Raw genomic sequence first — 14,123 nt, 5'->3', positions numbered from 1 at the left:
AGAGCACATGCATATTTCCAGAGAAAGAATTCCAAAGTAAACACAGCAAATAAATACGAGCATCAAGAAGTGAAAGAGGGACAAAAGAAGACAGAAAAAAGGGCAACGTAATCTGTCAGCTGGCCGTCGTGACTTCCCCACTCCTCCCCCACCTTTGCCACAATGGTACGGGTCATCCTGTAGTTTCTACACAGTAAGATCATTTCCATGCATAAAATAATTGCTAGCACCTTGACAAGAGGGGTGCTGATTTTGGTTTACTTCTTTTTGGTAAATATCAGGATCACTGGAGCACACACAAGAAACATTACTTCAACAGAAACATACAGTCTGTATGGAACAGGATGAAAATGGTTGAATGGAAAAAATAATAATATTAAAAATCATCTGCTGTTTGATTATTTGGATTTCAAAAGCTAATATTGATTGTGATCCATCAGAAGAATCATTCAGCCACGCTATAGACTTCAACATGTAGAAAATAATACATTTATGCACAACGCCGTTGTGCCCAAAACCCTTGCTTCCCCAATCACAAACAAGGAAGCCTATACACCCTTTTCAGTCACACAAGCCAAAATGAAACAAGAACCGTGAAATGGCCAAATGATTCAAACACAACAGAGGACATGCTACTGGAGAACAAAAAGGCAAAGAGAAAAAGAAAACTACTGGAAAGTGTAAAGCTTCAAGTCACAATTTTCCAAAACTATTATTTAGTAGTAGTCATTAATCTAGTCATCAGTAATATCACTGTTATTGTTTCATAACACAACCATTATAGTAAAGATTTGAGGTATATCAGAATTTAATTGTCAAAACATGCCTGCCAGTTCTTATAGTTTGCTGCAAAGGGGCTGGTCGGGGGCGATTGTTCCAAGGACACAATTGGTCAGATGTGTATGAGTGAAGGTGTGACAAAGGCATATGATTGGGTGATATCTGTCACTAATGGCACAGACAAACCTTTTGTTGCCATGGACACAGCCCACATTCCCGTTATAAATTACACAAAAATATCTCTTCGGGGAATGTGTCTGTGTTCATGAGCGTTTGTTTGTGTGTGTACATTGTACAACATTGAAAAGCTTCTTTGTGTTGTGAATATCATTCTCTCTGATTGTTGCTATTGTTGTTCTTGTTGTTGGTGTGTACATGACAAGGTCGATATAAAACAACTCTGATCAGATCATCTCATACAAAACAAAGTGCTGTCTCTTTTTCATCAATGTAGAAATCAATGGAAAGTTCAAAAAGCCCATTTACACGACAGCCCAGGTAGCCTCTTTTAGAAATGCGTCATGAAATAGTGGGAGCAAGTGTGTACTATATGCATATGTATACAATAAGTATGTAAGCATATGTATTGTGTCTATCCATTTATATCCAGTATATATATATGTGTGTGTGTGTGTGTGTGTGTGTGTGTGTGTGTGTGTGTGTCCAGAACAGTCCCACCTGTGGTTGAAGGGAAAAGGCACTCAACTCTACCTGCAAGTGAGCCACTTCAGTAACACTGGCTTTCTGCAGTCTGACTGCTCTGTGTGTGTGTGTGTGTGCTTGTGAAATAGGATGGTGACAGTGGTGAGTTGGGGTGAAGGGGTGTGGTGGGTGGGTTAGTGTTTAGTTTTTGGTTGGGGTGCTGGGGGCAGCTTTGGACTGGCAGGCTGAAGAATCTTTGGCATCAGTGGCGCGCCACGTTCATTTATGTGAGGTAGCTAGCCGCACTGGTTCCCATTTAAACAAGGTGTGTGTTTCTGCTGTTCTCTCTCTGTCTTTCTTTGTTTCTTTGTTGTTGTTTTTTTGTTTCATTTCATGTGGAACAGTACAGTAAATAAAAAACAAACAAACAAACAAACGAGGAACAAACAAGAGCATTTTTGGATAATTGCTTAAAAAAATCCACAAAACCCATCCCTTTCTCCTGTACCTGAATGCCCACTCCACGCCCGCTGCTGTGGTTGTCCGTCAGCACCCCCACACAGTGAGCTGGCCGTCCATTTCCCCGCCGCAGGCATCTCTGGCTGCTTGACCTCATGTGCCCCGCTGCAGGACCCGCTGCTCCTGCTGATGCTGTGCCCACTGGGCCCGATGCCCCCACCCTCTCCACCCCTCCACTCACCCTCCCACACACTCCATGCTACTGATTTGAGAGAGGAGCGGTGGCGAGAGGGGTCAGTGGTGGTGGTGAGCTCTGGGTAGTCCCCCCAGGCGCCTGTGAACAGGTGAGCTGGAGGTGGGCGGACTTAGTCCTGACGGGGTCAAGGGTCGTAGGTCAGAGGGTACAGGGTCACTCCTGACAGGGCAGAAGTCCATCTTCTTTACAACACAGAAACAAGTACAGGAGTCCCCGCTATACACAAGATTCCTGCTTTGCCTTTGGATTCCAGTTGTATCAGATTATTTCTCCCTTTTTGAAAAGTCTTTTTTTTGTTTTTTTTTTTTTTTTAAAGTAGCTTCATTAACAAGGTGCTTCTTTACATATAGTTTACGCACAACAGACCACAATAGTTACATTTAATAGAACCGTTGTGTCTATGGTACTATTTACCCGCATTAATATTGGAGGAGGGGAGAGAGATAAGGAAAAAGAGAGAGAAGAGGAGGGGAAAAGAAAGAGGGAAGGATGGAGGGGTAGAGAGAGAAACAGTTGAGAGGTAAAGGGAAAGGGCTGACAAAGAAGTAAGGTAGAGAACGACAGAGTAAGAGAGGGATAGAGAGAAAGGGATATTTACAGCTGTTATTTTCCACAGGACTTTGCGAAGTCATAGATTTTTTCCCCCAAGGTTGATTTCTTATTTCTGATTTGAAGCTTGGAATGAAGTTGTTTTACCCTAACAGAGGGAGCTGTAGGGTACATTTTGCATGATTTGTCTGTTACTATGGTAGCAACTCTCCTCCCTGGGTGGCCAATAGGGGTTAAGAGCTGCACCATCTCTTCTGAATATCAATAAGGCAACTGTCATTGGCACTCAATCATACTGTGACATTTTACCTTGACGTTTGGCCACTTTCCACAACACAGCGAAGGAACTAGCCTCCCGTTAAGCTAAATCATATCCCTTCGATTGTTGATTGTATTTCTCCTTCATCTCATTATGAACTGAAACCATGTAAAAAATGCTAATGTAGTTGAATGCTAATGTAGTTGAAATCAAACTGATGTGCCCAGGGCTATCGAGCAAGGTCGGATCAGTGCAGCTTTCCTGGACGCTTTGAGAGTTTGACAGTTCTGGAGTCCAATGCTTCCGGCAAATTGGGGTCAGAGAGAGTCTCTGTGTGGTCAGGGAATGCATGTGACAATTCATTTCCCCAACCGCTGTCTGTGTTATTGCACTTTACTGCTTTGAGTCAAAACATTTTGTGTTATTTAAAAAATCAACTATTGATTGTGGTTTTGATAGTCTGGAACACTCATCTAAATATTGGGTTGCCACAGATTGATTGAAATTCTCTCCTTCTTGCAAACCAAAAACATAGTGCATGTCTAAACATGGCCAGCAGGTGGCAATGCCACACTGATCCATCAGTATACATCCAACTGCAGAGCAGTGTCACACTAGAACCAAGCACCACCCACACCAACACTGTCGAAGAGAAGACCTTTATGTGGGCTAATGTCCACATACAATAGTGCTATCACAGGATTGACTTCAGCTACAAAATGCTGCATGTTTAGTTATGGCAATCCTCTCAATGATGGCAAATATACAGAATGATGTTTGTGTGGGTTGCAAATGCTGAAATTGTGGAAATATGACGGTGTGGCTAAAATGGCCGTCGGAGCTGGGAAGCAGTGGACAAGTGATGAATTGGTGTTTGATTGTTGGATCACAGATTGATCTCATCTCTTTTGCGCCTCGTTGTTTCGTCCGGTTGGCCTGCACTCATTTTGAGCACCCTTCACGAGAAGTGATTGAGGTGAAAGGGTGTGTGCTCTACAATTTATTGCCACCCTCGGAAACAATGGGCTCTAGTTATTGACTACCTCACGGCGCAAAAAGAATAAACAAAACTAAACAAACAAATAAATGAACCCGCAGAGCTCGAAGGTTTCGCCTGAAACGTCAAGCCACCATCTCACAAACTGCTCTGGATTGGGGGACAAAGACACCATGAGATGTCAGGCTTACAAAACATGAACCCAAACACCCCACACAGAAAAAAAACACATCTCACACACAGGGAAACAAACAAATATACACACACAAAAAACATATTTGTTTGTTTACATCCCACACACAAACATACACACACAGACATACCTACACTCACACAACCCCTCCCATCCAGCAGTATCTCATGTATCGGAGGGGTTGGGTATCTCCTGTTATGATTGACAGGAATGGGGGTGTGTGTGGTGGATGAAGGGAAGGAGGGGTTACCCTAACAATCCCCCCTGCCAACTGCCCACCACACTCTCTCCCTCCCTGTCCTGCGTTGTTGTTGTTGATGATGATGTGGTTATCCTCATCACCTGGGGCCGCCCTGCCCTCCCCACTCCCCCCTGCCCCGCCTGGCACCCTCCCTCGTGCTCCCCCCCAGCGCTCAGGCCTTGGAGAAGGTGCTGGCGGAGGGGCCCGGTTGGACCGGGCTGGAGCCGTGATGCTGCTGCTGCTGCTGCTGCTGCCCCTGCTGCTGCGGCTGGTGGTGGTGGTGGTGCTCGTCGTGCCAGCGGTCCGAGCAGCGTCTGCGGGCGTTCATGAAGAAGTTGCTGACCGTGCTGAGCTCCAGGCCCAGCTGCTGAGAGATGGTGATCTGCATCTCCTTTGACGGACGCTTGTTCTCCTTGAAGATGGCAATGAGCGTGCGGCGCTGCAGGTCGGTGAAGACCAGACGCTGCTTCTTGGGCACCAGGTTCCGGTCCTTGTGCTGCTCCTGCTCCTTCCGCTTGCACGCTGCACCAGATAGATAGATAGATAGATCGATCGATAGATAGATAGATAGATAGATAGATAGATAGATAGATGGAGAGAGAGAGGGAGACAGAGATTTATTTTACAAATACCAGTTTCACTCCTTATACAATTCATTTATAAATCAAAGATATGGCGGATGAAAAATGATACGAAACAAGCACATTTAAATCAAAATTAAAGAAATGCAATGTGTGAAATGCGAGACAATTGTCTTGGAAATCTTCTGACCACAGATGAACTACAGGTGTCAAAAAAAACAAATAAATGTGCTTACAATTTTTTTCATATGGTCATAATCGTGTAAAGTGTGCATCTGTATTTGGCCATTCATTTTTGAGACTTTTTTCTGTGTGTGTGTGTGTGTGTGTGTGTGTGTGTGTGTGTGTGTGTGTGTGTGTGTGTGTGTGTGTATGTGTGTATGCGTGTATGCGCGTGTGCGTGCGCGTGTGTGTGCGTGCGTGTGTGCGTGCGTGCGTGTGTACACACACTAACGTCTCTGCGTGTCAGCGTGTTATGAGTGTGCATGCTCTGCGTGCACTAGGGAGGGCGAGAGCAAGGGATGAAAAATTAACCCACGGAGCCTGCCCAGTCGGTCAGGGGGATGATACGCCTGTGGGGACTCATGTCAGAATAGCCTCGGGCTAAATCGGCTCTCCTCTCCCCTGCCCCCGTCCGCCTAAGCTGTGGTGAGGAAAATCCACGGCAGAGCCCAGCTCAAGCAGCTGGTTCTTACATGCACCGCTTAAGAAACAACAACACAGCCCTCCTTAAAGCTTAGGTGGTATAGACAAAACTGATTGTCAGTTGCTGCAACCACTCTATAGTGCGTTAAATGTTTGTTTTTGTTTGTTGTTTTTACTAGATTTCTGGTTTCTAAATCTAATACATCAAACTTATTTTTTTTTCTGGACTTTACTGTCTTTACACACAAACACACACAGAGAGAAACACAGCGAGCCACACACACACACACACACACACACACACACACACACACACACACACACACAGAAACATGGCGAGCCAGCCAGGGTTCCCCCAGCTCTCAGGTTGATTGTGCTGAAGTGGCTGAAGTGGGAGCAGGCCCGTGTGTGTCTAATTACAGTGGGCCAGAGGCGATCGATCTCCCCTACACAGTCAAATCTGTTTACTGCTGCCGTCTAAACCCTGTGTGCTCTCATCCATCATTTTCATATACCACATCAACGCTAACACACACACACACACACACACACACACACACACACACACACACACCATGCTTTCACATACATTCACAATCACACTCATGCACTGTCATCTACACACATTTCTCCCACACATCCATGCTACACACATTCACTAAAATCTTTTTCCACACAGAGCAAATCCTGAGGATTCACACTCTGAAACAGCCAAGACCCTGGCTAGAGTATGCCTAACAGAAAGCTTCCAGTCCTATGACACAAAATATCATAAAGGTTTAATGCACAGCAGGGAAGACGAGAGCCTGTCTCTGAGGGAACGCAGTGTAGCCTAATAGGTGAAGGATTCTGCCTAGATAATATCTTAACAGATTGCAGTGAATCTCATATCTTCACCCGCTACATTAAAACATGTACTTGTCTAAACAGTGATGCCTGGGGCATGCTTCTCCCCGATTGCAAACCCTGCACTGTTAAATAATGACTGGAATACAGCTAAATGAATCACATTTTTATTTGCTCGTCCTCCCGCTTACTCCTTCCATCATCCTTCTCATTTCTGCCGACACAGTCTTTTGTCTGACCGTCTGTGTGGTGAGGTATCGAGCGTAAGGTGCACACGTCTCTCTCTCTCTCTCTCTCTCTCTTGTCTGTCTCTCTCGCTCGCTCGCTCGTTCGCTCTCTCTCTCTCTCTCTCTCTCTCTCTCTCCCTCTCTCTCTCTCTCTCTCTCACACACACACACACACGCCCTCAGACTCACACAGAAGCACATACGCTTTCTCTGTCTCTCGTTTTCACAGTCCGTCTCTTGATGTCGCTAGTTTCTGCCCGGTTCTCGCGCCTGCATGTGAGTGGGCGCGCGCTGGGTTTGACGGATCAATAGCGATCGATCGCCAGGGAAGGGGGCCCTGATTACTGGACCACGTGTGCTGGAGAAAACAGAGGAAAATCGATCATTGCAGCTTTTAGGCCAACAGCAAAGCGCACGGACCCAAGAAAGACGCAGATATTTTCGCTTTTGCCCAAGCCATACGAAATACCATGAATTTCTCTTTCCATCAAGGCTAGGCCTGCATGACTAAACCAAACAGAACACTTCCGCCGAGGTATATATTAAACCTTCCATGGAGAGAGTCATAGGCCTATGCCAAAGCTTGTAGGCTGGAGAAAATAATGTCTTATTTATGAAACGGTTGTTTAGCTTTTTCCAATTATCCAGGTATATCCTTTATTCAAATATTATTGTATAGGCTTAAAAGAGGCTACGCTTTGATATAAAATAATCATGCCACCTTGCAATAGCATTGCAATCGTAATATAAATGTAAACAAGCTCCCAACAGGCACACAGGGGTTATTCAACATCAACACTTAGGCAATAGATCACAGTCGTAAAGAGAAGAGGATACGCCGCCGAGGCTGCAAACACAGCGGGGTGTCGCTGTCCGCCTCACATGCCAAAGCCTGCTGAGTGAGAGAGAGAGTATCTCGGCAAAATATTAATTAAGCGCAGTTCCTCAAAGGGACTTAGTTTAAAGGCGGACCGTTTTTACATCGAGACAGGCCTGTATGCATTTGAAACGACTGGATGGACCTAAAACGGCGTTTCGCCAATAAGGTGATACAGTCTACAACATCAAAATACAAGTTTTAGCTAAACACATTTTCAGTGTTTACCGTTTATAACCATTTACACGTTTAAGCGCTGTTAGACAAATGCTGCCCTGCACCAAGATAGGCAATCTCTCCTATCGCCTCCTGACCAAATAGGGGGTTCATTTGTTAATCCCTGTTGTTGTTTTCAATTGTTTTAATTTTGCTGCAGATTAATAGTCACAATATCGATTGACCTGCGCTTTAAAACCATTCCATGCTACACTTATTCAATTCAGCCCTCTAAACCATGCCAAGCTTTCCCTCTCTCTGAAGTAACTGATCTGCGGGGGTCGCTTTCCTGTAATGTAATGAGAGGATACTGGCGCTAATTTAGTGTTAATCTAATATATAAAGTCTGTTATTTTGAAACGGTTTCAACGCCAGTGTTTTTTTTACTGTGCTAACGGATCCCATGGTGTGCAGCGCAATAATAGGTATGAGAAGCCTGCCCCTGATATTCGCCTACATCATCTGATGCGGGCTACACTATTCTCGGTCGGCTGTGTGCATATTATCCAGCTGATGTAAGCAAGTCAGGATAGAAACATGGTGTGGCATAAATAGGTATGTACAAATGTATTTATTTATTTTCAGAAAATGCGGATTTTCTTACTCCTTTACGCACAATAAAGTTCCAAGCTGAAGTTAAAATTCCAAGCGCAAAGACGCATTTGACGTATGCGGCCTACCACGAAAAAGCACATTGCTCTCACAAGACTAGTAACACCCAAACAATGTTTAAAAGTTTAAGCAAAACCACTCACGCCTGTGGTAACTGGCTCAAAGAGTAGCATGAAAAAAAAAAAAAAAAAAAAAACGTTTTCGTCACTGACTTTAGGTTGATTTATTGTCCAGTCTTCCAACCCCCACACACACACACACACGCACACACACACGCACACACACACACACACACACACACAAACACTCACACACACACCGCAATAAAACGACTCTTCATCCAATGCCATCCATCGCTTGGCATAAACAGGGCACACTGCCATCCTTTTGTATGACTTTGCCTATAGCTCCGTGGCCTTTAGTGGTGTTGCATGCCTAAGGCCAACAAGTGCATGTGATAAAGCATCTCTCAGTGGTTTTAACTATGCCGCGCATGTAATCAATTATGGGAGGAGCAATACTCACAAACCTTCTGTTATTTGGGCTGAATCTGCAGCGAGTTTGGCCGCCACAGGGCAGATGTAGGCTATCATAGCGCTCGGACTCTAAAGACTTTTCGAGACAGGCCGCGGAAGCTCCGAAATGCGAAGCCCTGGGCAGAGTGGTGGGTGCTCAGAAGCCGTGCAAATGCTATGATAATTCAGTCCCGAGAGAACATTATAAGCCGACGAGTTTTGTAACTTTTTAGGGCATTTGCCGTTTGGATAATTTGTCAAACTTAACACAACGCAAGTTCGAATCGATATCTAGCCAATAGGCCTGATGTTACCCGCAGAATGGATGAGCGAGTGTGTGCATGCTGGGGTGTGAACCGTCCCCTGGCTGTTCCATGCTGTTGGTGTGTGGTGTTGTTGCTGAGGTGCGGATGATGGGAGACGAGCGAGGGCAGGATCGATAACTAACCGCACCATGCAGCTAACCGGTCTGCCCGGGATCGATGGGTTGAATGGGGTTGATCTTTTTTTGGGTGCGGTGCAACGTACCCTCTCCCGCAATGGCCTGGCTACTGCTGGCGAAAAACAGTCATGTCAATCAATCAGTCACAAGGAGGCCTTATGCTCTCAACATACATGGATGCACATGAGGCTTGAGTTATATGCAAAACGTTATTTCTTTCAGCTATGTATACGCATACCTTTATTTTAGCAAAACAAAAAGACAAAATCACTGTCAACACCTCTGATCAAACATTGACAAAGGCGGTCATTGACCTGGCCTGATTAATTATAGGCTACGACTTCCGAAACGCCATGACTGAATGTGACTGGTGCTTGTTTTCTTGGGCGCTGTTTTGGTTATTAAAGGAGTTATCTGATTTGAATTGTTATTGAACCACATTTGAATGATTGCATTCTTCCAATATAACTCTGACGAAACATAAACCCATAGCATTAATGTAAGATGCACTTGATATTAAACATTTAAAAAGCTAAAAAAAAAATAGGCTACCTTAAATCCGCGGACCAAGAAATACAAATTCTGAAGACCTGACAAAAAAATAGGTTCACTATTTTTGTGCGAATGCAAATACTTTATCCATTTGATAACGTTAGGAAATAATAAAACTTTAACTTAAAAATACAATAAAATCAGTCAAACTTTAAATTAATAAAAATAATAACCTACGGCTACTGCACTTTAGCCTACATAGGCCCCATTTATTACGTTGACAGGAGTTTCGTGCTCTGACAGTAGCCTACATTTTGATATTACGTCCCTCCTGTTCTCTTGCTGTAATAATAGGACAGTATTATTATTATTATTATTATTATTATTATTATTAGTAGTAGTAGTAGTAGTAGTAGTATTAATAATAATAATAATAATAATAATAATACATGTTTTAATAATAATGATAATTATAGTAATAATAATAATAATAATAGTCTGATGAGATGTTTTTTTTTAAAAAAAAAATGTCCTGACTGTAGCCATCCTCTCACATTCAGCAAACTAAAGTGCCCTACAAACGTTCAAATAGATAAAAAAAATATTATGAATTGTTTTCGTATTGAAAATATTTTCTTATTAATCTTGTAGGCTACAGTAGCTCAAGACGATTTCAACAATGAAAACTTATAGGAAACCCGAATTAGCCTTGAATTAAAATATAGCAGCACTGGATAATAATAACAACAACAACAACAACAGCAGCAATAATAATAATAATAATAATAATAATAATAATAACAATAATAATAATGTGAAGTTTATAAACAACATTATATAAACAATTCACCCGCGAATATGGCAGATATCGCCTTCCTATTTTGGAGAACTTTGAGACAGTCTGGCCGCACTACACTCTCTTTCAGATAAGGAATTAGATGAGAGCACGCGGCACCCAGCATATCAGTGTTAAATCTATAACATGGTTGATATGAACTATTGATTTACATAACTCGTCATTTAATAATTGAAAATTAGGTTGCCAACTGAACACACACGCTCACGGAAACTCTATCGTTGAATCCCTCCCTCTCTCTCTCTCTCTCTCTCTCTCTCTCTCTCTTTCCCCGTGTGTGTGTGTGTGTGTGTGTGTGTGTGAAAGCGCGTGCGCGCGCGCGAGAGAGAGACACAATCGCTCTTCCTGGTAGGGTCAAAGTTTTGAAGTTTTGTCACAGCAAGTGTTCCTCTACAAGCCCACTTTAATAATTATTTGGGTGGCTGGCTACAACCTTTACTGTACTTTCCAATTGTTTGGGGAATTATGTTTGTTATAGTTGCTTAAAATAATACATTAAAAGCCTGCCAGACAACACCTAACCTCTCTCAGAATAATTTATTTTATTTTATTTTATTTTATTTTATTTACCTGTCCCTCCTTCTGAAGGTTTCACAACAAATACTAACATTTTACTGTTTCCTGTTTTGGGAGGCTGATGCAAGCACACGCTATACACAATAAGCCTAACCTGTTGTATTTCCCTTTCAACTATATGAGCCAGTCAACAGTTATCAGGCACCTCAGGAAGACCAGTTTTACTTTGAGCAAGGACTGTCTCTACAAGAACTCAATCTTTTCCCTCCCTTTCTCCCCCCACAGTTCTAAATCCACTCTCTCAATAGACAAACATTGGTGAAGTCAGGTGATGCAAGACCCATTTAGGCTTCGATTAGCCACTCAATTAAATGTCACTAGCAGAGAGATTGATTGATATGAAACTGAAGCTACAGACAAAGGAGACAGAAGGAGAGGAGACCACAGCTCAAGCCACCACGCAGGACAACTGGGAGGACAACAAGTGGTGGAAAAATTATTATTGTGAAGACGTGTGTGTGTGTGTGTGTGTGTGAGAGAGAGAGTTGGAGTGGAAGTGAGTGAAAGAGAGAGAGAGAAATGCATAAATGCACACCCATACCCTCTTACACTATTCTCTCTTCTCTATCTCTCTCTATCTCTCTCTTTCTTTCTGTGTGTGTGTGTGTGTGTGTGTGTGTGTGTGTGTGTAAAAAAGAATTGTAGAAACAGTAAATGTATGAATGTGTTTAAGGCTATATATTGTTTCATTATATGTAAAATGCAACAAAAGAATGGTAATGTTCGAAAGGAACATGAAAAGAATTTCTTTGATTTTGATAAATGCGTAAGACAGAACTCTGAGCTATGATTTATTCCAAACCATTTCAGCACTGCAGACGATAGAGGGGTAATTCATGACACTTGGGTGACAAATATGCTTTGGTCCATATACTTCCCCCTCTCAAACGTTTGGCTGAGTATGCAGTATCTTACTGAACAATATAACAGCAGTCTTTCAGTCATATCTAGTTTTTCAGACACACCCCAATGTTATGTTATTTTCCAGAATTTTGCTGAAATTTCACAGCCCGTACATGCTGTCTGTTTTATACAATCTTTAACATAATATGTGTATAGTGAATTGATGATGATATTGGTATTATGAACATACACAAAGAATTTACCTTGCTTTACTGACACAATGTTGTGTACTACTGTTCTGCTTAGTTATGATACTAGGCTACTGCAGTGTGATCAAGTGTGTGTGTGTGTGTGTGTGTGTGTGTGTGTGTGTGTGTGTGTGTGTGTGTATGTGTGTGTTTGTGAGAGAGAAAGACAGAAGGAAAGACAGACAGAGAGAGGAGAGTGAGATTGTTATTGTGATTGTGTGGGTGTGTGTGTTTGTGAGAGAGAAATAAAAAAAGAAAGGAAGAGAGAAAGAAAGACAGAGAGAGAGAAGGAGGGGAGAGTGAGATTGTGTGTGTTGTTTGTGTGTGTGTGTGTGTGTGTGTGTGTGTGTGTGTGTGTGTGTGTGTCAATATGTGGCTTGATATATATGTGTGTGTGTGTGTGTGTGTGTGTGTGTGTGTGTGTGTGTGTGTGTGTGAGAGAGAAAGAGAGAGAGAGAGAAGTAGGATAGTAAGAGTGTGTGTCAGCAAATATGTGTGAGAGTGCAGGGACGGGCCGTATTTATGATACACATTTCAAACACATAGTATTTTGCAATTTTATTGTATTTTATTAGGTGGAAGAAAATGGCTTCATATTTTGTATCAAAATACTTTATAGGTGTGTATTTTTGTAGTTTAAAAATACTGCCAAATATGTTTGGTAAAACCAATACTTTTGGTCATGTGGTGACATCATAAAAGTGCAAAACAATGAATGTAGCCTCTGAGTGGTGCAGAGACTGCCCAGGGACTTGCCCAGACTTGTTGTGATCAGAATATTGAGATTTAGGAAGATGATCCAGTGCAAGATGAGTAATGTGTAGGTTGCTCACACAGACAATACACTACCTTTCACATCAACCTCAAGTTTCTTGAGAATTTTAATCATCAAATCAGAACATATGGAACCAGTTATGTGGTTGCCCTACAACATTGCTCAAAAGTTACCCCATGTATCACCTAAAGCAACACAATGAAAACTTCATAGTTATACCCATTGGTGTCAATATAACACCATTTAGTGCTTACACGGTACCCAGTTAGTTAAAAAACAACTAAAAGGGTCAAGATCCTTCCTAAGCAAAAGCGTTACACAGTGCAATATCAAGCAATCTGGGCATGCATTGACAATGTGAGGGACTTGTCTCTTTGTAGCACTTTGTACCAAGTTCAGTTGAATGCATTTTGAGTGCATCTCTGATACAATATTTAGGCTATGAGATGTAACAGGCAAGTCAGCATATTGATCTGTTGACTGTTTGCAGGTTTATGGCATGTCTCATAGGCTGAGAAAAGCTGTTGCTCTCAAACACTGTCCACTTAATCAACAGTCAGTGTACTGAAGAAGAAATAGATTAAATAGACAGATATGGAAGGTTTGCAAAGTGATTTCATGCTCCCTTGAAAGAGCATTTTTAGTATTTTCACAATACAAAAACACATTATTTTATTTTGATTAGCTACTGTGGCTTTGTAGTTTATTTTGATACACTTAAAATTAGGGTATTTGATATTTTATTTTAAAATACAGTTTTAATGTATTTTTGCCCATCCTGTGTGTGTGTGTGTGTGTGTGTGTGTGTGTGTGTTTGCATGTACACTGCAGTTATGAAATGAGCACTGTGTACAGATGGTGCTGCCAGTGCCTTGTACATACACTACAGTTCTATAGGGCTCGGTTTGTTAGAGTCTGTAATTATGACGGATACCAATCTTTTTGCAAATGTCTGAGCACAGATGCGTCTGTATGCGTTAAAACAGTGTGTGTATG

The 14,123-nt window shown here is 42.3% G+C and overlaps 1 protein-coding gene across 1 annotated transcript in view; it reads right to left on the bottom strand.

Moving 5' to 3' along the window:
- Positions 1-4,548: 4,548 nt before the first annotated feature.
- onecut3b (one cut homeobox 3b) overlaps positions 4,549-14,123 on the bottom strand; it is a 19,474-nt gene continuing 9,899 nt past the window's right edge. The window contains exon 2 of the mRNA XM_048253962.1: positions 4,549-4,898. Coding sequence (XP_048109919.1) covers positions 4,549-4,898 — 350 coding nt within the window. The remainder of the gene's footprint in view (positions 4,899-14,123) is intronic.

This window comes from Alosa alosa, chromosome 1 (genome assembly GCF_017589495.1).
Source record: "Alosa alosa isolate M-15738 ecotype Scorff River chromosome 1, AALO_Geno_1.1, whole genome shotgun sequence".
Classification (NCBI taxonomy): Eukaryota; Metazoa; Chordata; class Actinopteri; order Clupeiformes; family Clupeidae; genus Alosa; species Alosa alosa.
The sequence above is the reverse complement of the archived record's forward strand: the minus strand, read 5'-3'. Positions and strand labels throughout refer to the sequence as shown.